Below are 23,443 nucleotides of genomic sequence, written 5' to 3' on the forward strand. Positions count from 1 at the left end.
TGGTACATTGTGGACGTTTGACAGTTACCAAAATATTCCATGAAGACTGATAAAATAAATCATATAATTATCACAGAATCATAGAATGGCCTGGATTGAATGAAATTAAATTAACAAAATGTAAATCACAGTTTTTCTGAAGTTATACAGGACATCTAAGAATCAGTATATTTCAAACCTGCTAAGCTGAACAGTGGAGCCAGCAGGAAAAATAAAGAAAAATAATGGGATTATTTTGAAAATCATGCAATATCAAAAGCATTTTCATTTGGAATAAATCAATTTCTGCAGGACTGCAACGCCTTATTTCACTTTTTACCTTTTGGTATCTTTTCCAAGATGAAGGGAGAATGTTAAAGGTATGATGCAGAGCAGCAAAAAAAGAAAAAAAAAAAAAGAAAATGCAGTAACAGAGCAGAACTGAAACACAGGCAATACAAGATAAGAAAATAGGAGGGAGAAAGGTGTTGATTCCTTTACTGACAGAATAATTCAATAAATATAAGTGCTGAATTGATGTGGTGTTTTTTTTTGTTTGTTTGTTTGTTTTTTACTTGCAACCAATACCCCTTCAGAAAAGGTAAGCATGTCTCACAGCTATCACAAGCCAAAGAAGGCCAATGGCAGGGAGATCAGTGGGAGAAGGTGGGAACCTTTTCCAGCTGGAGAAGTGCTCAGGTTACAGGGTGACCGTTGTCCCTGCTCCTTGACCTGCCTGGCTCTTACAGAACTGCTGTCTAGTGGAGCAGCGATTGCTGAGCAATGGCATGGAGAGGCCATCCTGGAGTGCAGGTGGTAGCTGGCATTCATTCAGCAAGCGGGGTGGAGACAGCAGGCAGTGCAGCGTATCTGCATTTGGTTGTCTCTGCTGCTTACAGGGTAGTCGCTCTCACTAAGCTCCCTTATTTTGCTCTTACTTATTAACGTGACCTTCCCAGGGTTCAGCTCATAATTGTTCCCATTCAATTTCCATAAAGCTGAGCAATGTTCAAGACTTCATTTTTCATGTAGCTCCAAGGGGAGTGTGTAAAATTGACATTGAAGCTAAGTACACTAGATTAAAAGAAACAGCATTGTGTAATAAGTCCCAAATCACACTGCTGTAACCTCAGAACAACAGTCTGAGAATAGGAAATCTTTCCTGAACTCTGCAGTGTTTTATGGTTCAGTATTTATCATCACTAAATGGAATTTTCATGCATAACGGCAGGAAGTAGCCAAACTTCAGCTTATTTCAACCATTGCGTGTAGAATTTAGATTCTATGAAAAATAACACTGCATGACATATAACGATTGTTCTGGATGAAGCATGGGGAGTTGATGATGTTTTCTGCTATAAGATTTTTGAACCTTACGGTTCTTGCTCACCCTCATGTTTGGATCTGTACCAGATGGCAAACTTTTAATTATGAGACTTATCTGTCCTAGACCTCTTTGACTCAAATTTTGGATGCATAATTAAAAACATCTTGTGTTCTAAGTAATCACCTAGCATTAACCTGAGATATGCCATACCTTCTTATCTCTTGACACTGTAGCTCAGAGGAGATAGTTGTGAGCAAAGGCCAGGTCTACACATACCAAAATGCAGGGGCAGAAGGTGGATGACAGCTTCCAGTCAGAACCCTCTCTGCTTGCACATCTACTGGATGCATGGTCTGGCATACAGATTTACAGATGTGCACGCTAAGCCTCTAACAGCTCCTGTGCAGCTACAGGCTTGAAATCCTTTTCATACATCTAGCATAACCGCAAGGCCATGGCACAGCTTGTGTGAAAGAGATATCTGTCCTGAATGCAGCTTGAGTATAAGGGTGCAAAATCACATCTCCTAGGATAGCAAACTGTCTGGCTGGAATTGGACCTTGGTACTGGAAGGCCACACAGTCAAAGGCGTCTACCTTTGGATTCTGTTATAAATGTGTTACTGCTGACTGAGCTGCTAAATTATTACCTCTTTTAACTCTGTCATAGAGATGCCATTGTAGCTGCATATTCTCCTTTCCCTCAGCTTCGTCCCACTAAGATAAGTCAATGTATTTTTATTTTATTGTCACCTGATTTCCTAACTGGTTATTAAGACTAGTTATTGTAGAGATATGGGAGCTATTAGAATACTTTTGGGCACAAACTGGATGCCTGTAATCTGAAGAGAGTGCTCTGGTACTTCTTTCTAGGAAACAGTATACTGAAAATGTGAGCCATTTTAGATGGAGCTGTTCCACTTCTGAGAAATTCCATTAAGAACAGAGCACATTAAGAATGCACACAGCATTCTGGACCCTTCACATCCCATCAGAAAAGTGTCCCAGCTAATGATCCAGATAGTTTTTCTTATAACAACAGATCAGAAAACTATTTGATTTCCTTATTGTGTATGCTATACTGTCTTTTGACTGTAGTTACGTTATTTCTTGCTTATATCTCAGAAAAGTGAAGCAAGTTTGGGGCCTAATGAATTTAAGTTGATCCTGAATGATGGCAGCCAAAGCCTACTACATTCATGTGAGTTGGAATGAAATATTCCCCATGCTATGCTATGCATCGTCACACGTCCTGCCTGCCCTGGGCTTTTACATTGGAACTCAGAAGAGATAGAGGTCATCTGTTACCCATTTTGTTGATAATTCTCCCCAGTTGTTACAATGCCAGGAAAGCAATTCTCATTCTCAGAAGTGACTTGCAGGAAGATTTGTAAGGCTGTTTAGTTGGTGGATGTATTTTGGCCTAAATGCTACTTAGCTCTAAGTCTGCCCAGATCCTGAAGGAAATTCTGTCAGATTCAGATATTTTCAGGTTAAATACAAGTCTTTCCACTATGAGTGATAGAAGTGGAGACCTTGGCCAAAGTCAGAGTTAGATTAATTCAGCTAAGTGTAACCAATGGTAGTATTTGTCAGTGAGTAACAAAGCAGCACGACGACCTTTTGTTCTCGGTAGGGTGAGCGATTAATGGAGTCTGTTCTGCTCTTTGTTAGATGTCCAAGAGGGTCAAAGTTTGCCCTAAGAGCACTCTCATGCAGCACTGTGTCCTCTCAATCATTCTGCTGAACATGTATGCAAGTCTTACTTCATTAATAAGTGTTAGATATGTATCAGTATGCTAATGGCCCCTGGCTCCTCATGTCCGTCTTCTCTGACCCTTGCCACGAAGTGGAATCAATGATAAGGTGTCTGCACACTGGCAGTAACTGACCGAGTCCTCCTCTCAATAAAGCAAGAGTAATGTTACACGGTTGAAGGGAGACAGACCTGGCAACAGTGCTGCTGTGCTGCTGGTCCCGAGACACCAGACCTTTGCATTTAGTGCCTGCTCTTGTAGTGCCTGTGCTTAAGAAGAAAGCATTTCCTGCTGCTTGGGGTGAAAAGGGTGCAATTTATCCTTGCATTGGACACATCTGCATGGGTTATAGGGCACTAACTCTGCCTGCATTTTGAATAAACCAAAAACTGACCATTAAGAGACTCGAGCTCAAAGCTGAGAAATAAAGTTGTTATATCCCAGCATCTGCTGGCCAGTAACCATGAATGTATTTATGTTTTGACTCAACACACAGTGTAGGTGTTGCCTTATTCACCTTGTCTTAGTCACCTTGGGAACAGGCTGCTATCATGCTCACAACAAAAACCTGTTACCTAATCTCCTGGGAAATTGAAGCTGATGCAGCAGATAGCTGCCTTTGACTCACAGTCTTGGTACAGGTGCTTTGATGCTTAGGTTGGGCTGATGATAAAGATCTGGGTGAAGGTGAAGGTGTTGCTTTTATCATCTAGTCCCTGCACTGATCTCAGAGCTGTTATTGGAAAGGTACATTCTCTTTGGACATGATGACATGGTATTAACTGTATTAACTGAAGACATACAAGTAACAGTGAGTGGCTGAGAACTTACCTGCATGGATATTAAAAAATTCTGTTTGAATGTGCCCAAACCCAGATTTGCTGCCTTGATAAATATGGTATGAGTTTTAACATTTCTTTTAACATATGGGAGGATATAGGTCAAAAAGTAGTATATTAAGGGTTTTTTTTTGTTTGGTTGTTTTTGTTGTTGTTGTTGTTGTTTTGTAGGGAACTCAGTCAATTTCTTGTGGTTTCAAATTAATTTGTTTATCATCAAAGGAATTGCATATAAAATAATGGAAGAAGTAATGAAAGCGTATAACAGAAACTGAAATACACAGCGATGGGTCAACTATCTATCACTGGATGACAAAGAAAAGCCCAAATTCATAAAACAGATATTTATACAATGTAGAAGGTCACTAGGAGAGCAAGATGGTGAACATTAGACACATATCTATTTGGAAAAACAACAACAACAAAAACCCACACAGGGTGAAAAATATGCTCCAAAGGAACTAGTTGGAAATTTTGCATAAGTTTCATGATGTTGACATTGTTTTGTGACTCCAAACTAAAACTAAAAGTACAATGTGCTGAGATGATCAAATGCTGACATTTGTACAAGAGCTGGTTGTAATGCAGTTTTCTTGTCAGAAGGACTTTTTGAGATTTCAAAGCTGACTCAGAGCAAAGAGAAAAAAAATGAAATTCTGTGTGATGTTACACTAATAAAAAAAAAATGCTGTTGCAGTCAAAGCATGATTTTTTTTCTGATGATTTATTGTTTAAATCTTTTCCATGATGCATTAATGAAAAATGCTCAAGAGAGAAAAAAAAAGGAATTTTATGTCAGAAGACTTTTCCTCTAAAGAATCAGAAAGGGTTATTTTGACAATCTAAAATTTAAATTACCACAGAACTCACCAAAATCAACCTTTTTTTGTGGGTGAACAGTTTCAGTTTTGACATATGGAGTTTGTAATGAATAGTACCTTTTACTGGAAATGCTTTAATTAGTTTTACCTTTCTTTCTTTTAATGGCTTTCATGTCAGTGTCTGGCTTATGACATTCTAACATAATAAGAATCCTCTTTAGATTCCTAAGGTGTTATCTGAATGATTTTCCATATGTTAATTTGGTTTATGATGGATTACAATCAAATTTGCTAATTATATTTTTCCAGTGTCATCAGATATCTCTGTATATTTGATCAAGAAAGCTATTTGACATAATTAATTATGGGATGTGTCTCAGAACAAATGTTAATTGTTAATAGATATTTTTTCTTTATCTTAACATAAGCATTTCTTATAACTGATTGAAGTTCTTTAGCCTACCTGAAACTCCAGGACATACTGAGACATGCAGATGTATTTGCCATAAATTCATAGTCAATTAATGCAGAATTATTGAAATTGAACTGAGAGAAATATAAGATTGCTGAAAAACCACCACAGAAAAGATATAAAACATAAGAAGGAAGTATGAAGACAGATTTTTTTGTTGTTGCACCAAAAACTCCCATCACTCAGATTTTCAGAAGATGGTACATCTTCCGTAGGAGTAAACAGACTTTTAGAAGTAGCAGTTTCGCCACTTGAGGACAATGAGATATAAAGCAGTGACACAGCTTTTTCAGTGCAGTGCTCTTGAAATATACAGAAGTGAATGCCCATGTCACACAGGAGGCTCATAACGAGTGGTAAAATATGTCTTTCACAGACTACGTAGCAATTAATTCTGATAAGATGTAAGCAGAGGAAAAGCTTTTAAGTTATACAAATTAAAATGGTTCATTTTGTGTGTGTGTGTTTGAATATGGTATTTTTCTGTGCAGATGTGTGTCACACATAAAAATTCATTAGTAATGCTAGCTAGTTACTAAAGCACATTACTACTGATGCCTACAACTGTTACTCAGAAAAATGCAAGTATTATTGTGGAATAGCGGTTAATATGGAACAGCTGAAGTCATCTGGCAAAACAGCTTTGTTTGGGGGTGTTAATTTTCTCATATCTTGGAAATCTGTTTCATTTCACAAAAGTACACACAGAAAGAAAATGTGTCCTGACACATTTTCCTCACACTTGCAGACTACAGAGAGTTGATCTTGAGGAAATTGAATGTTTCTCACTCCAGTGATGTGAATATTCACTTCGCGGTTCAGTCCTGGTATCACTGACATATAAACAACACCTTTGGTCTCAGCAGTAATTTCCCTGCTTTGGGCTACAATTCCACAGTGTTGTCAGTCCCTTCATGCCCAAATATGCTGACATCCATTACAAATGCTTCTTCCTTCATCGTGCTATGTACAGCCACTTAAGCTTTCTATCGAATGACAGTTGTAGAATTGTTCCTTTCGTACACCACCCAATAGTTACAGTACTCACTCGTGATTGGAGTGGTCATTAAAAAATTGGAAAGGGAAGAACTGGTAAACTTCTGGTTATTATTATTGTGTATGATTCTATAAAGCTCTGAGGTGTGTAGGTATTGGACAAGGAAATTCAAGAAAATGAGATTTCTGCAACAAATTGTTCAGAGTTCTAAATCACTGAATCACTAGTGCAAACAATCCCAACAACTGTAGCATGCAAAAATTATATCTGCATCCACATTGTCAGTTGATCTTCATGGATGAGTGTGAAGAAAAATGCATTACAGGAGGGAGAAAGTCACAAGGAATGTGATTTGTGCATTTAATTACCTTAAGAATAAGTTCATGGAGTTTTTTCCAATGTTTTTTAATTCCATATGTTCAGAGCAGACATATTCACACTTAGTAGGCAATTACTAGATAAGCTTGAGTGGCAAGCAGTAGAAACACCTTCTGCAAGGGAACAGTGGCTTGCTGGAAGAGGAGAAGCATTAGAGGACATGACAAGTGCAAAAATCTGCAGTACAAAGTAAAAAGCATGAGCTGGTATTTCCCTTGGAACTCATCACAGAACAGTTAGGACTCACTACACTCTCCATTACACTGCATCTCTATTACCTCCATGAAAAGGAGAGTGTTTCTGTTGGATTTGTCAGGATTTTGAGAATCAGGCAATATGAATCACAATTCTGGGAAAGCCTAAAGAGATTTGATTGCACAACGCTAGTCAAGGAATGTAAAAAGAAAAACTACTGCAGACATGGACACAGTCTGAAAACACAGCAGAAGCCTCGGAAAATGGAGACATTTTCCTGCCAGAACAATTACGGTGTAATCAAAGATTCATTATAAATGAAAGTGCAATTCCCACATTGCACACATGAAACAATTAGTGAGTTTAATTTGCTTTGCTATAAATGGAGGTTTGCTATAGCTTAGTTTCCTGTGAAGAGCAAGTCAGGTAATTTAGTTATAATGTTACCTGAGTGTTTTCAAATTGCTTATGCATCAATATTTTCTGATGCAAGCATCTTTTTTTCTTTTTCTTTTTTCTTTTTTTTTTAACCAACAAAAGCATTGTCTTCTAGAAAGCCAATTCATCTCCTTTTCTCCTTGAGAATATGTCAGATGTTCCTGTGGGCCCCAGTGCTGCTCAGCCCAGGTCTTCAATGCAGCTTAAGACTGGTTGGTAGACCTTTAGATATAGTGCAAAAATCAGCCAGCATTGCCACTGTTTGCCCTTTTGCAGTACTAGATGATGATTTGGACTAGCAGAATATGTGTATCAGTGTTACTGTGCCTTGGAGAAATACTACTTGGAAACGCTCCTACACAAACAGCTCATACCTTGAGTCTGACTGCAACAGGAGTCAGCAAAGTTTGGGAGAGAAGCGATGGAGGCTGGGTGGTTCTTGGCTCAGTCTGCTCTACATGGCAGCCACTGTAACTGAGCTGCATGTGGGTTGTTGCAATTTTTAGATGATATGAGCTAGCATTAATAAGTCATTACCCCATGTCCCTTTCCCCAGCCATCTGAAGGATCAAATGAGTAATTGTGACTCATCTGATACTTCTGAGGGACTGGGTTTTTTGGGAATATTTCTAAGTTGGTGATGGTCCATCAGAGTCTTTTCCTCACCCCTGTTCCAAAGAGTCTTTAAGCAAGATCTTTTTAGGTGGGCTATATGCTATTGATTTGTACTTTTTGGATGCTTGTCTTGTTATTGTACAGCGAGGCAGAGTGAAACAAAGGAACGTTGGGTCCCAAATTAAATGTGGTAATCCACTTGACTGGAGAATATAAAAGGGTAATATAATAGGAAAACTTCTAGTTTAATTGATTTTTTAAATCAACAGAGAAAAAAATACTACAGTACAGAGAATATGGAGACACTGAGCTAGAATTCACCATGAAGAGGAATCAAGAGGGGTGTCAGGAGATGTCCCTGAGGGCCAGCTAACAAGGGAGAATGCACAGTAGCAGCCAAGTGTTCCAGTGGCTGAGTTTCTTACAGGCAACATCATACTGTTCGCGCCTAATGTCTTTGTCAGATGAATAGAAAAAATGACCAGGGCAGTCATAAAACCCTGAGATGCGAGCAGATGAGAACAGTAAAAGATCTGCAGACAAAAACACACCCCCCCAGAACTGAAGGACAATGAGAGCTCAAACCCAGCTACTGTAACAATAAGGAGATTTTTTTGGTTTTGTTTTTGTTTTTTGGCCTAGAGGGATGGTTGCTATAATTCGTTTCTCAACCTGCTAGTCAGAGTGAGCAGATTTCCACAGCATGAGTGCTCAAGCATGCATGCTGAGCCTGCTGAGGAAAATGAACAGCCTCTCCACATTGGATTTGTCTGTACCTTCCCATAAAACTGTCCTTGACAGCACTAGGAAATGTCCTAGGTAAATGTACATCCTGCTGTGACTCTCTGTTTGTTTTTTAATGAAATGCACACCTTTAAATAAACCTAGTAGAAAACTGAGACTTATCAGGCAAAATGACAGAGTCTTCCATAGAGCTTGCTTATGTTAACCATCCTCTAAAAACACCAGTGCTTCCTTTCCTCAAGGTGTCATTGATGGGAATGGAGACCAAATCTTCTGTCGGTAACCAGGTATTATTAATGATTTCATCTCTATTCTTTTAAATAAGCAGGGCAGTTGCTAAACCTCCACCCCCTCAAACATCACAGTTTTTGTTTAAATCTCTCCCAAATTGGCCTTAATTTCTTACTACTTGGGAACAGAATGGTTTACATGGACAGACCATGCATAAAACCCCAAACCTGGAAATGTGAGGACATAGCCCCCTCTCAGAGGACAGCAGGAGCATGAGTGAAATAGTGGAATACAAACATGGCAAGACCTTTATTCCAATATTAGTGTGGGTTTTTGTTGTTGTTGTTGTTGTTTTTAATTTATTTTAGAAGGACTTACATTCCCTGCATGCTTCCTTCTACCTGGCAAGCCTGTCCATTCCTCTGTGGCCATACACCCAGCAGCACTCTGTTGGCAGCCAGAAATATCCCACTGACACTGTCACAGGGATGCAGTGCAGGGCTGTGCATGTACGCCAGCCCCAGCCCATGAGCTAGGATGGATGGGGGAGAGCTGCAGCGAGAGCACACGGAGAGTTCATTCAGCCCCATCACTGACTGGCATACTGTGCGGTGAAGCTGCTGCTGTGGCTGAAGGGAGGTTTTGCTTTATGTATGGATTTAAGGAATGCAAAAGGATCCAGAGAAAATTATTGACTTGATAAGGTGTTCATCAAATTTATTTTATTCCCCTAGTGTTTTTCGCTCCCCTATCTCTTTAAATCTTACAGATCAATCAATATACAGTTAGGAAATCTAATTAAGTGCCCGTGGTAATAACGATGACCTTCCTCTATCCTGTTTTATTCTAGGTTGAAGTTTTCTGGGAAAAACAGAGTCCTGGCGTAAACAAAGCATCTCTGTCTATTCCAGTGAAATTTTGTTTGCTTTTCAACCCCATCTGCCCTTTCTCTCAGTCAGTTTTATTTTATTTCATGGTTTCGTGTATCATTTTTTTTTCATCCCTCTTCTACGTAACACTCAAGGAAATGAGATGCTTTAAATAATCAGTGAAAGTCAAGTATGGAAAAATTAAAAAGCAGCTACTCACTTAGGCTATTTAGCAAAACTGACTGATGGCAGTCATGGAAATCTGCAGCATTTGAATTCTGCTCAGGTCAGCATCAGGCAAAACTCATTATTTTCTGGTGATTGTTTTGTGGGCTATAGGATATAGATGGATGTTTTCTTCCTGTGGAATGGTTTTATTTCTCCAGCTCTCTGTGGGCTAGAAATGAGAACTATGTACAACTCATAGAGATTTCAGCTCACCTATGAAATATGGAACAATTGCTCACAGGGCTGGAAGGATTTCAAACTATCACACCTTAAGATTGCTTTTGATATTGTGTGTGAAAAAAAAAACAAAAAAACAAAAAACACCCAACCTGTTGTAAGTCACTTTTAAGAAGTTTGAACTGCTGGGGAGCAGCTAGGTTTCCTTTTCTAATCAGCCACCACAGACTGCAGAAGACTGGTGCAGTCAGTCAGTTCTAATGGGGAAGGGCTGGAGCACTTACAGTGGCCAGCCCACTGCTCTGGCCATGCCTTTTTTCTAGACAGCACTTTTCAGAGAAATCTTCTTTTGCCATTTCTTACGACTGAGGAAATTCCCCTACTCTCTTCCTTCCATCTTCCTACAATACCGTGGGTGTTATTTTGCCTCAGGAAAATACCATAGCTTTCTTATGGCTGTATTATGTTTTAATTTTTCCCCAAATGAAAACATGTTTAAACACCACAAATCTTGGTCAGCACTGAGAAGAGCCCCAGAAATACCTCAAAAGAAAATGGCATGGCTGAAACATCCAAGTGTGGATGCACTGCTAGTTTTGAGAAAAATTCCAAAGTTCTAAATGTGCAGACTAAACTAACCCCATTTCTGAAGACTGGATAAAGACTAGAAGGGTCAAATGCTCATTCTTCTCTGTTCAGTTTTCCTCTACTCTGAGCTGTTAAAATGATACTCCATGAAACAAGCTGTGTCAATAATTGTTGGATCAAATGTCAGAACCGTAGTTGCTGGAAAATACCCACTTTTCCTGACAGCAAAGGAAGAGAGGGCAGGGAAGGAGCGCCCACTAACTCTGAGTGGCTATGTAAGAACTCACCGCTGATAGGATGCTATAAATGATCTGCAACATATTTTTGCCCCACGCCAGGGATGTGGGCAGCTTTGAAAGTACACCAAGGGCTGTGATACTGAAGACTTGAGACTTGAAAATTCTTAGGCCAGGCGCGGAGAAGATTTAAGCTGCTACATCTATAGCTTATCAAATTTATCAGTATGATTTACTTGTTCCCTGATGTACCCTCGTCTGATTTACCACCTGTTCTATTGCACTTGTAAGTGTTTAAAGGCAAGGACAATTAACTAGGATGTTGTGTTTGTAAAAGGCCCAGCAGAGTAGTTCTGGTCCATGCCTTTGCTCCTCTGCATACTGTGTTACTCTATGTTTATAGTGCTCCTTCAGGAAGATCTGCAGTGAAAGAACTTATATGATCTCCTAAGGGGCCGCCTCACAGATATTTAAATATTACTGTATGCTGTTCAGCTCTCCAAATTTTTACCACTCGAAAATTTCTGCATTTCTTTCCTGACTGCACTAATAAAAAACTTATTTTATCATTGGGTGAGTATATGACAGTTTAATGGAAACCACTAAAGTCCGTTAAAGCGTGAAGTACCTGTAGGACTTGTTTAAAGTGCCTGGTACATCTGGCAGGTCACCAAGTTGATGAAAGCCTTTGGTATTTCATGGCAGTCACAATAAAGCACCACTGAGGGGTTGGCTTGGCTCAGATTCTTATTTTCCTACTCAATCTTTATGCTTTTTATTGTAGTTAAATGCAGTGAACAAGGAATTTTATGCTTATTTCAGATTTAATTACGAAGCCATGATTTTGGCACTTTTTCTCAGGAAAATCTCTCTGACTTTAAACCTTTGTCTGCTGGTGGAAGAACAGATGTGTGGGGTAGCTTCTGCTCCTCATTCAGACTTTTGCCCTCATGTGCTAGATATAAGCTCTGCAGTTTCCAAGTCACGCCTCTGATACTGAGAGTAAAAGAATCTGGCAAATAAAATCCCTTGAGGCCACATTGCCAAAAGGTTTTCAGCTCGGAAGAAATCTTATCAAAATGCTGATATCCTGGAGAGGCCAAGAGGGCTTTGCATGATGCAGTGGAAGCATACTAGCGCATTCCCCAAGCATGAATGCACCTGCCTCCAAAAACATCTCCTGCAGTACTTCAAAACTATCAGGCTACTTTGAAGAGAGTTTATTATTATTTCTTCTAATGGAAATAAGCTTAAGTGCATAACTTGTCCAGCTGAAAATAGGCCAACACCCAAATAAAATAAAGAGCAAAAAGGATCTGGAGGCCAAGGCCCTGACACCAGGACCCAAGAGATATATTCACAAGGGCAGTCAGCACTATCATCAGCTCTGGAAGGGGGAAGGAGAAGGACATTTCAGCCAGTAGTTTGGGAATCTAACAGAGAAGATAGAGGCATCACAAATGCTTTCGTAAAAGAGGAGATTGCACTGAGCCCTCAGGAGAAATATCTCAGGATGAGAGACAGATCAAAGCTGTGGCTGCATAGATCAAAGATCTCAAAAATAAATGTACGTGCACAGCAAGCTGGATGGTTAACCCAAGCGAAAGCCATTTCTGAACAAAAGTTTCCTATTATGCAATCAGATATGCAATCAGATTAGCCGACAAAGCACATGGTGCTCAGAACAGAGCACTGGGAGATGCCACTGGTAAAAATGCCTTATCATCTACTTCTCTATCTATAAGCACAGAAATATAGGCCTGACAGCTCTAAGACACATGAAAGGATTAACGGAAAGATTTTTCCCAAATTGCTAGTGACTGGGTGCAAGGGGTTCTCAGTTCAGGAAGATCTCACTGAGATGTGTTGAGAATTCCAGACTTTCTGAAAAACCCTTTAGCATGTCTCTGGTAACTGAACTGCTGGTCAGGTTTCAGAAGCTGGGCTGAATTGCTTCTTGGTAAAATACATTAGCTGCAGACAAAGGGGCAGAGTGGAAAATTCGTTTTCTCCTTGCTCCAGTGACTATTTTACTAGTTCTCCAAAGCTGAGCAATTCTGACAAGATTTTGGCTCTTCAGCTCACTGCTTTGGACAGTTCATTAAGGGCACCAAAATGCAAAATTATGTCTTTTGTGTGACTTGAACCTTGAACTTCTCACTTTCCAAGGAACTGCTCTGAATTCTGATCTATGGCAGGGTTCTATGTTCCCCTTGCAATTTTGACTAGAATTTTCATCCTGGTGGCAAGGAAAGGGGGGCGGGAAGGCAAAGGGGAAGGGAAGGGAAGGAAAAAGGAAAAAGGAAGAAAAGGAAAAAGGCAAAAAGAAAGAAGGAAAAAAAGGAAAAAAGGAAAGGGACTTTTGAATAAATGACGTGACTCTAAGATAATTGTTTCCTCAGGAAATTCCAAGTCTAATAGTAGCGCAGAAAAAATTGTTTGCAAATAATGAATGGAGGCTAGAAGTACAAAATAAGGAAATATATCCTGCGTGCTACTGGCTTGAAAATAGGTCATATCCAGCAAGCACTGTGACATAGGGTCTCAGTTAGGTATGCAGACCAGAAAACCAGTGAGATTTTCTGTGAAATAGCCACAGTGGTGACAGTAGCAGTCAGTTCATAGTTTCACCTGTAAATGTAATAAGAAGAAACCTGTTCTGATGTAGGATACAAAGCATAGGTGATCTTATTTTTCAAGGATCTTCTGAAAAAAAAAAGAAATGAAAGGAGCAGGGAAGAGTGACAGAATGTGTTCAAGCACTTGTAAAAACAGATCCCACTGAAAAATGTGAAATGCTCAGTTTATTTACCTTATCATAGAGACACTTGAGAAGTAATCAATTTACAGTAGGCAGTATGCTCAAATGAGGGGAAAAATCTCTGTACAGTAGGACTGACTTATAGAGAAAGGCTGAGGAGGAAGCTAAAGCTAGAACCAGAAACCAGTTTAATATTAAAGGTAAGGTCTTTTCTTGAAGCTGAGGTTTATTAATCTGGTACAGAAGACAAGAGGAAGTGAAGAAGTCTCTATTTTTTTTTTTTCCAGACCTTGTTGGAAAAGACAGCATAATTAAATGATATTTTACAGTTTAGTTAAACACGTGTTATTGGAATCACTGGGTTTGGGAAATGTGTCTCAATCAAATTTAATAAATGGGAGGCTAGCCAAGGTGTCTTTTCAAGATCCCTTTCAGTCCTGTTTTCCTGTAATGAAAGAGTTCTTCTGTATTCAAATGCTATATATCCCTGTTTCTAGGGCAGAATAAGGAGAAATATCTGAGCAGATTTGTCTGTGTCTGCTTGCTTTACATTTATCTGCATCAGATGTGGTAACTGTACTTTATGGGAACACTGGCTTTCTTTAAGCTCATTGAACTTCACAATGAAGCTCCAATGCTTCCCTGTCTACGGTATGTCCTGTCACATAAGCCAGTGTTGCACTGATCACTGGATAGGCTTTTTTCCAAAGTACCACAGTCTAAATAATTGCAACAAGAGCAACATAGGAAAAAAAAAAAAAAAAAAAAGACAAATTGAAAGAAAGAAAAAAATTGACTGACCCATCTTTCTTTTCACTCAAAGACTGTCTATATATAAAATGAGCGCCTATCATTGTCACTCCCCCACGGGAAACATACTGCCTTTCAGCACTTCTTTCTCTGAGCCTTCCTCCTATCCTTTGTATGGTTATTTGTGCTCAGCTGGTCTGACTGTGCATCTCTCTCTCCCTCCCTCCCTCTCTCTCTCTCTCTCTCTCTCTCCCTGCTGTTGCTGAACAGCAGCTCCCACTGGAATTTGCACAATCAAAACCAGCTCTCATCTCAAACAGCAGTGAATCACATCACCTGGAGAAGAGGAATAGCAAATCGAGCCCAGTAGCCTTGCTGCTTATGGAGCATGTGGTACCAATAGCACCCGCCGGATGGAAGGACCCAGGTTTGTGTGAGACTTACTCAGCCTCAGACCTGCTGCCCGTGATGTGAAAGCTGTCACAGGCTTTTATAGGAGTGTGTGTATTTAGAGGACGTTTCTACAAAGCGAATAGCCTGCTGCAACTGAAGGCTGGGAAAGGCTGCTGCTCACTGCTGCTGCTGCAGTAGCTGGTGCAGCAGAATGAATGTGTAAAGGGCAGCTGCCCAAGCTGTGCCAGTGAGGCTCCTGTCCTGCTCTGTCTTCATTAACTGAAGGGATACAGAGGAAAGCAGATGCACTAAGCGAGTGCCACCCTGGATCTATCACTGTGCACCCTTCATTGTGGAAAATGGTCAACAAAGACATGAATGGATTTCCAGTCAAGAAGTGCTCAGCCTTTCAGTTCTTTAAAAAGAGGGTAAGATTTTCCTTTTATTGTTTCTTTCTTTTCACTTTCTTTTCTTTCTTTCTTTTTTTTTTTTTGGTTGCAGTTATTTTTGGTTTGTGTGAAAGTCACTGAGGAGGGAAGGCATTTTAATGCCATTCTTGTATGCGTGGAGCTCGTTGCATGGGCAGTTCAATGAAACACCAAGGGCAATAACGCTGTGGGGTGAAGGGGAGCTGGAGATGGGGACAGGGTCCAAAAGGCATTACGTAAGCACTTTGTGATGAGGAATGTATTTCTCAATCAGGGCTGACCACAGGGCTTGATGCAACACAAGCGGCTATTCAGAGTGGGATAATACAATACAAATCAGAGTGAAGGTTTGTTGCAGCTTGTCTTGCGCTCTGCCTCCTCCACATGCACCTAGGGGGACGACTCCCTCCACACCTTTCATTCACTTGCCTTAAGTGCAGCATTACCCACCTCCATTCATCATCTCACAGAGAGGGGGAAAAAAAAGAGAGAACAAAGAGGTGTTTGTGAGCTCAGCAAAATATTCCACAGCCTGTAATTTGCCTGCAATCACAATTAACACATGAAAAAAGAATAAGAGGGAGGAACACCTGGATTTTATTTTCTATTGCATTTTTTAGCTTAGATAAATATGTCAGGATTTAGAAAAGTCTACTATATATTCTGTTTGCTTAGTTCTATTAAAGTACTGTGCATGCATTGCTCTACCTTATCACTTTAGTTAAATCATTTCTGTTTTCTCAACTCTTTTAGAGTCACACACACTCTCCATTTAACTTGAGCAACAAAGTCATTTCCATGTGGCAGCAGGACAGGTATTCAGAATATGCCTGTGTAGACACAGAGAGAAGCAAAGCATCAGAAAGAGATTGATAGCAAAGACTTCTCTATGGAAAGGATTTCCTGAATGATTAAAACGAGAACCCTGTATTTAAATAGACTAGAGTAAAAGCAGATAAGCTGTTCCATTCACTCATTCATTCATTCATTCATTCGTTCTCATTCATTCTCTCTCTTCGTTATTCCGAGAATATGGTCAGTCCATTTAACCCTTCAGGCAAAGAGAGTGAAGCCCATACCAGCTACTATCTAAAAGCCCTTTCTGGGCACTGAGATGCCAGATTTAAGGGCTGAATGCTAGCAGGGTCACCTGGGGGGGAAATGTGCAGTCTTTGATATTTTTTTTTTCATTTCCAAGGTGGTTTCTTTAAGACTCACAGAGACAATTCAGACACCACTCACAGTCAGTCCATATTAATGGTTCTTGTTTCAGGTAGCTTCTCATTCAAGTATATTACTCTTGGTACGTGTATGCTTGATACTAAGCTCGCCAAAAATTGCCCAAATGTTTGAAGAGAAATGTATCCTTAAAGAGGAAGCAAAATAGCTTGAAATTCCTGTACCAGGCTAATTACTGCCAGTTGTCTTCTATCTCTGTTTAGAGCTAAAACAAGTTATCTCTGGAAGGCTCTATATAGTTTTCTTCTAGAATCAGGGAAGGTAGTTAAGTTTAGTTTTGATTAGTTTTGTTTTCAAAGCTATACTAGTGTTGTGTGAATTTCTCATTAGAAAAGATTGCTAGCTCTAGTCATATTTGAAGAAACAAGAATACTGGAGCAGTCCTGGACAGTGGATCAGGAGAAAATAGCCATTTTTCAATTCTGAATGTTCTCATTTCTATCAGATATTGCGTTCCTGATGTTGCGACAAAGATGGGTGAAATCAGTAAAACCAATTTATAGACACAACTGAAGGAAATTCTCTCTATATACATTTCTGTCAATAGACATATACGTTCACTGACATTTCTCTTACTGCCATTATCTTCCTTTTAAAAAAATCAAGCATTCAAGTATTAACCACATTGTTCTTACATCAGTGCTTGAAACATATACAAGCAAGAAGAGCTTTATGTTCGTAAAGGGTTACTGGCTTCCACTAACATATATTTTGTTTGTTGGATGAGTTACATAGTGGTTTTAATTACTGGGAGGTTGGGGCAAGGTGGTTTAAGACAGTTATCATAGAATCGTAAAATCATAGAATGACCACAATGATCATATAGTTTCAACCCCCCTGCTATGTGTAGGGTGTCCAACCACTAGGCTAGGCTGCCCAGAGCCACATCCAGCCTGGCCTTGAATCCCTCCAAGGATGGGGCATCCACAGCCTCCTTGGGCAACCTGTTCCAGGGCTTCATCACCCTCTGTGTGAAAAACTTTCTCTTAATATTTAACCTAGACCTCCTCTGTCTCAGTTTAAAACCATTCCCCCTTGTCCTATCACTATCCACCCTTGTAAACACCTGTTCCCCCTCCTGTTTATATGATTATATGATTTATATGATCCAGTTGATTCAGTTCCTTACCAATGCTCTGGACACTTTGTCTGAAGAACTACCAGAGCCCTGTGCCTACAGAAGTACAGCTCCTAGGTTTCTTGATTTGAATCTAGCCTGTGAGGTTGTTAGTTGTTTGACAGCTGCATCACCAGAGCATCTGTGAGCCATAACTGACACCATCAACCTACTGGATACATCCTCTACTCACAGTGAGAGACAGATCTTGCTGTGGGCAGCTCAGCAGATCTGACTGCAGGGATGAAGTATTGTTTCCCACTGTACTTGGTAATGTCTGGAACCCAGAAGCAGATTTCTCATGTGAATGATTTTGTTGCAATAGGCTTCCCTCAGATCACCAGCAGAATCTTTAATGAAAGAAGAGCTGGGACCCCAATAGTTCCAGTTTAAAGTTATAGCATCTTTCTCCTAGAAAAGTCCACATTTCTAGTCTAATTCTAAGAAGTCTCTTTTGATCTAGATTAGGACACCCTAAACTGTGGGAAAAGTTGCTATTTTTTCAACTCAATTAGATTTTTTTTTTTTTAATGAAGAAAGTGCTAGATGTATCTTCGTTGTTTTTGTTTTCCATTTAGCCTAATGTTTTTCGTTAAATTGCAATCCTCTTTGTTGCTCTGACCAAGAGTGCAGAAAGGACTGACAGAGCTCTGGATTTAGGCTGGGCTGAAAGTGCATTCATATTGACTTGAATTTGAGGTCTAGATTTTTTTTAAGCCTGGCATATTCTCTGATGACAAAGCACTGACCCTCTGGGACACTGCCTGCTGTGTCAGATGGTTCAGGGTATGGGCTAATGACATCCGGAGGTTGGAGAACAGGAAGTCTGAAATTAAAAGTCAGCCCACAGATGAAATAAAAAGAAAAATAGAAACTATTAGTTCTGCAGAGTATCTTGTAGCACTCACTGCTGGCAGAGCTGGAACAAGTAGGTATGGATCCCATCCACTTAGAATCTACACTGTTTAAAAGCAAATCAAATGATTGACAATATCTGTGGGGTTTTTTTTTTGTTTTTTTGTTTTTGACTGCAAGAGGTAAAACAATTCAGTGTGACTAAGATCAAGATGATATTTAATTAAATATTATATTTTAATTGATGATGACAGAAATCTAAAAAGAGAATCGTGGAGAAGGAGGGGCATTTGTAGGCATAAAGAGAGAATCCAAAGTTACTCCAATTATGGTAATTTCTGAAAAGCCAATGTTCGCATGATTTTGGGTCATGACATGTAAGTATCTCCATCTGACAAGACTGAAAGATTAAAACACATTATCATCTCATAGCAAGTAATTACCTTCACCGTGAGTACTTTTGCTCTGCTGCCATTTCTTCTCCTGTTCACTGATGTTGATAATGAATTCCAGTATAAATCCCCCACTAACTTACTTCAGTATCACATGGTTGGGGAGTCTCTCTTTTTCATATACTAGATGCATTTTGACTTTCCCCAAGTTCAATTAAAAGGTTTAGTTAACTAGCAGAAGATATATCTTTCTCGTATGAGGGGCTCAGAGGTCTCACCCTCCAGAACTAAGCAGGGTTACCAACAGAATTGGATTGATATTGAGAATGCGATAAACTCTGCAAATGCAGTATTTCTGGTCAGCCAACAGGATTATCCCAGAGCGGAGGGACCTTTCATTGGTACCTACTTCTATCTCTGCCAAATGGTTTTGGGAAGTGGGGTTTGTGGTATTTGCACTGCCTTCTTCAGAGGCATTTGCCTCTCTTATAAATCTTTCTGATAACATTTTGCAACATATGACATCACTCATCTTGAAATAAAATACCCTTTTATGTAAAACAACGAAATGGTTAATCCAGTATGAATGATGAATAATGAACTGCCTGTGCCACTTAAATACTAGCTGATGATATGGTAACCTCAGTGAGCCTGGAAATTCATTGTCCTCTTATGTCCAGACCAAGAGCAAATACAAATTTATTCAGGATGGGAAGAAGATAAATGACTGATAAATGGAAAATGAAATAGCTGTCTTCCATAAAATGAAGAAAAAGAAGCAGATAAAAAATGATGGGGAATATCTTAGAGAGGAAGTTTATTGCACAGATTAAGGATTTGCTTGTCTGAAACCTGATACGGGAAAGAGTATCCATAATCCTTTTTCACGGAGAAAATTTGCATTAATTAGCAATTTAGGTCAAGTTAAAGTGAGCTCACAAAGAAGGAAGAGAAAATCCCTATCTTGTTTCTATGCAGCTTTTCCAACTATGTAGTTTGGGGAAACCATATCCTTCTTTCTTGGTGGATATTTCATGTCACTGCACACCAGGAGCTTTCTCCATATACATGCTGAAGAGGCTAACTCATAAACATTATTGTGCATGAAGATGACAGCTCTGCCTACATTAAAGCTCAAGGCAAGGAGCTGCTGAGAGGATGGCATAATTACCTGAATGCCATTTTTAGGATTACAGTAATTTAGTGATAAAGATAACCCCTGAAATCAGTATTTCCAACTGACCTCCTAAAGATTATATTCTTCTGGTAGATTGTGCTGTAGCAGCTGCTGTCTGTTCTGCCACTTTAATGAGTCTAGAAGTCCATTTCAGAACTGGAGTTAATTTTTTTTTAGAGTAATTGGGGGCTTACCTAGAAGAAAATAAATGAGATCTGAAGCTGACAATACCTCAGGAAAAAGCCAGGTTTATAAGGGATGACTGCAGCTCTTCTTTGCTACGTGGTCTAGTGTCATACAAGTATGCACATTTTGAAGTTGATTTCTAAAGACAGGAATCCTGGCTTACTGCAAGTGAGACAGAGTTGTGTTATAGTACAGACTTCTTTACCATCCCGTTTCTTCTGTATGGAGGGTTGCTGAGCATCCATGGCTCTGCTTGGTATCAGCCAAAGCTGCAGGCACTCCCAAATGCCATGTCCATAAATAAAAATGAATTAGAAAGAAAGAAAGAAAAAACGTAAGAGGATGGAATTATTTTAGAATACTCTCTTTCTTTCCTTCTCCTAGAATGTAGGACTAGAGGACAACTTCTGACTGTTTAAGTTTCGTCTCTTTTTCTCATTGCTGAACATGTCTCATAATCCCCATCACAAACTGGTTGAACTGCTGCTTCAAATTGCCCGCATATCTCTCACATTTGGGAAAATGATCCCATCTGAAAAGGTAGAAATTCTCCTCTTATTTTCAGTCTAAATTTACACATGTCCAACTTATTCCAATGTTCCCTTGTGCCAACAAAAAATAACAACAATTTAAATAGCTCTTCTTCCCTCATATGTGTGACCACAGGTGTGCTTCTGGAGAGCAGACATTACTTCACCCAACAACTGTATTTAGTTAGGCTAAATAAGCTATCATCTTTTAGACTCTTAAGGTAAACTTTCTACTCCCCAGCTACCCTAGTACACAAAAGAAGCTGTCATATTTCCTGGTCTGTATATTTATTTTGAGTTAGCAAACTATTCATATACTCTTTTTTTGCTGTCCTCTTCACACTTCTAACCTCCATCTCATTCACGTCCTCTCACCCTGGTCCTCTTCTGCTGTGCATGTCTCCTGTGGGTCACTGGCAGATTTATAATCACAAGCCTATGTTTTGTGTCAAACCCAGCTCAGTACTAGCTTTCTCCTTTCCTAATTCCTTTCTCAGTATTTTTTATTGTAAAAGTTCTCTTGTTTTCCATTTTAAATAATTAATTCCCATGTGCTTTCACTATCTACCTGAATTACTGAAGACTATGTGGGTTAGATTAGCCACATTTCCCTCTTCAAAGGAAGGCATCAGGCAAGCCTGGCATACCGACAAAATGGATGTTGCATTTTAGAGATTTGCTTTCTCTTCAGATGTGGTAAGTTTTGTGTTTGTACACATAGTCTTCTAAGGCTTTCTCTCCCATGCTGTACACTATAATCCTCCTGGAAAACATAGAGCAAAGAATTCATCTTGAGATTTACTTTTATCTCAGCTCAAGTCTTCAGAGAAAGTGTCCTCTTTTTTCCTCTCTTTTTTAAATTGCAGGATCGGACAGGATTTTTCCAGATTCACTCACAGCCGTTCTGCCATATTTAGTCTCGTTATCCACCATCACTAATGAAGTAGAAGTAGGGGGGGAGGTTTCTCTTAGGGTCTACTCTGGATCATTCCTTACAAGATCAGATTAGATATTGCTTGAACCTTATTTTGGTTTCTCTTCATTACATGCCTTCAGAGTACTTCATAGTCATGACTTCTGTTTGGAGAAGGGCCAGCCATGAGATCTCTGACTCTTCTGCCAAGTTCATATTAGCACCGATTTAAAGGCCATAGCATCTGGAGTTAAATTCTTAGAGCAATCCTACCCCAAACACAGTGATGTCATTGCTATCATAACTCAACTAAGCACCCTCCGTATCATTTAACCTCAGTCTGAACATCCAAACTGTCTGAAAAACATTGTGATGCAAGGAATTGCCAGCAAGAATAGCAGTGCAAAAGTTTCTGGACACCCTTGGCTCTCTGGAAAGAGCTGATGCAAAGTGAGCTACTGAGAGAACCAACAGCTATATCTTCTGAAAAATCAATGTAGTTCCTCAGCCAAAAGGGGGGAGTAATAAATATGATATGTAGAGGCTGAGAAGCACTAAGAATTCAGAGTAATACGCAAACTACTTTAAAGACATGGTTTAACAAAGGTTACAGGCTTGGGAGAGATCAAAGTTTACGTCCATGGAGAAAGGAATCAGAGAATTGAAAGTAAGGGGAAAGCTTATATCCTTTTAATAATTTGGCTAGGGTAGGGAAGGATAAAGTGGAAGTAGAGCAACAATCTCTGCAGAAAAACATGTAAACAGACATGCTAATACAACAGGAAAACATGCAAGACTGAAATGCATGAAATCAGCTTGCAAAACTAAATTGATAACACAGGTGGCTTTTTTCTTAAATAATATGCAATCAGGAAATAATTTCTGGTGGATGTTATTTACAACAGTTGTTTTTCCAGAAGGATTACTAAATATTGATGGTTAAAAAAAAAAAAAAAAAAAAAAAAAACAAGGAATAATTCTGAGATCAATACATTTTAATGTTTATTGAAGATACAGCATTGACAGGTTTCCAAATCAGCTTGCAGGCAATTAACCAAGTCTCAAAATATACCAGTGAGGTAGAAAAATCATTCTCATTTCATAAATAAGTGGACAAAGAAGAAGTAGGTAATGCCATCAATTAGACAAGCTATTATAAAGGACAGAAGTTACTGCTCTTTCCTGATCCTTACTCTGTCCCTACTAGAAGGGGAAAGAAGACATCTCCTTTTCTTGAAATGACAGCAGTGAAAGTCTGGTAGGGTAAACTTTTGACTGGGAGATATTCAGGAGCTTTAAACAGCTTAATGAGACAAGCACCAAAATAAAATACTTTTTTCAAATGCTAAGAAATTCCTTCTTACCAGTTGACAGTCTTGCTCATATGAGAGTGGCAACAGACAATGGTAAAGTACAGTGGTAAGTTTGAAAAGCTATGATTTCCAATCCATTCAGCTCATTAAGAATAAGCACATTAATGAGCTGAACAATGAGAAAAATGCCTGACAAACATAGATTCTGCCCTACAAAGTAAAAAGTGTCAAGAGGCATGTTTGTATTATAAGTGTCTTTCAGCATGGCCAAAGCCTGTTTCCATGCTGTGATGCATCAGGATATGGCTGAAGAGGTGACAGCCCGAGACTGGAGCCTGCTGTTCTCTGTAACACATTGCTTATTTCAATCCTCTCATGTTTCCCACAGGCAGCCCCCCAGTATGCAAACTTCTATGTAGCATCAGAAGCACAGATGGTGAGCTGTGTACAGGGGCAGGGGCTGCTTCTTTTTGTTGTACATATGGGTAGACAGTTCTAA

The 23,443-nt window shown here is 39.4% G+C and overlaps 1 protein-coding gene and 1 long non-coding RNA gene across 2 annotated transcripts in view; one reads left to right on the forward strand and one right to left on the reverse strand.

The window, feature by feature from the left end:
- LOC107052996 overlaps positions 1-23,443 on the reverse strand; it is a 34,679-nt gene that overhangs the window by 5,819 nt on the left and 5,417 nt on the right. The gene's annotated exons all lie outside the window — the stretch shown is intronic.
- The window catches only part of SGK1 (serum/glucocorticoid regulated kinase 1), a 71,561-nt gene continuing 62,758 nt past the window's right edge, over positions 14,641-23,443 (forward strand). Inside the window, exon 1 of the mRNA XM_015284007.4 lies at positions 14,641-15,222. Within this exon, the coding sequence (XP_015139493.1) occupies positions 15,154-15,222 (69 nt within the window). The 5' untranslated portion in view covers positions 14,641-15,153. The remainder of the gene's footprint in view (positions 15,223-23,443) is intronic.

The sequence above is a fragment of the Gallus gallus genome, chromosome 3 (genome assembly GCF_016699485.2).
Source record: "Gallus gallus isolate bGalGal1 chromosome 3, bGalGal1.mat.broiler.GRCg7b, whole genome shotgun sequence".
Lineage (NCBI taxonomy): Eukaryota > Metazoa > Chordata > Aves > Galliformes > Phasianidae > Gallus > Gallus gallus.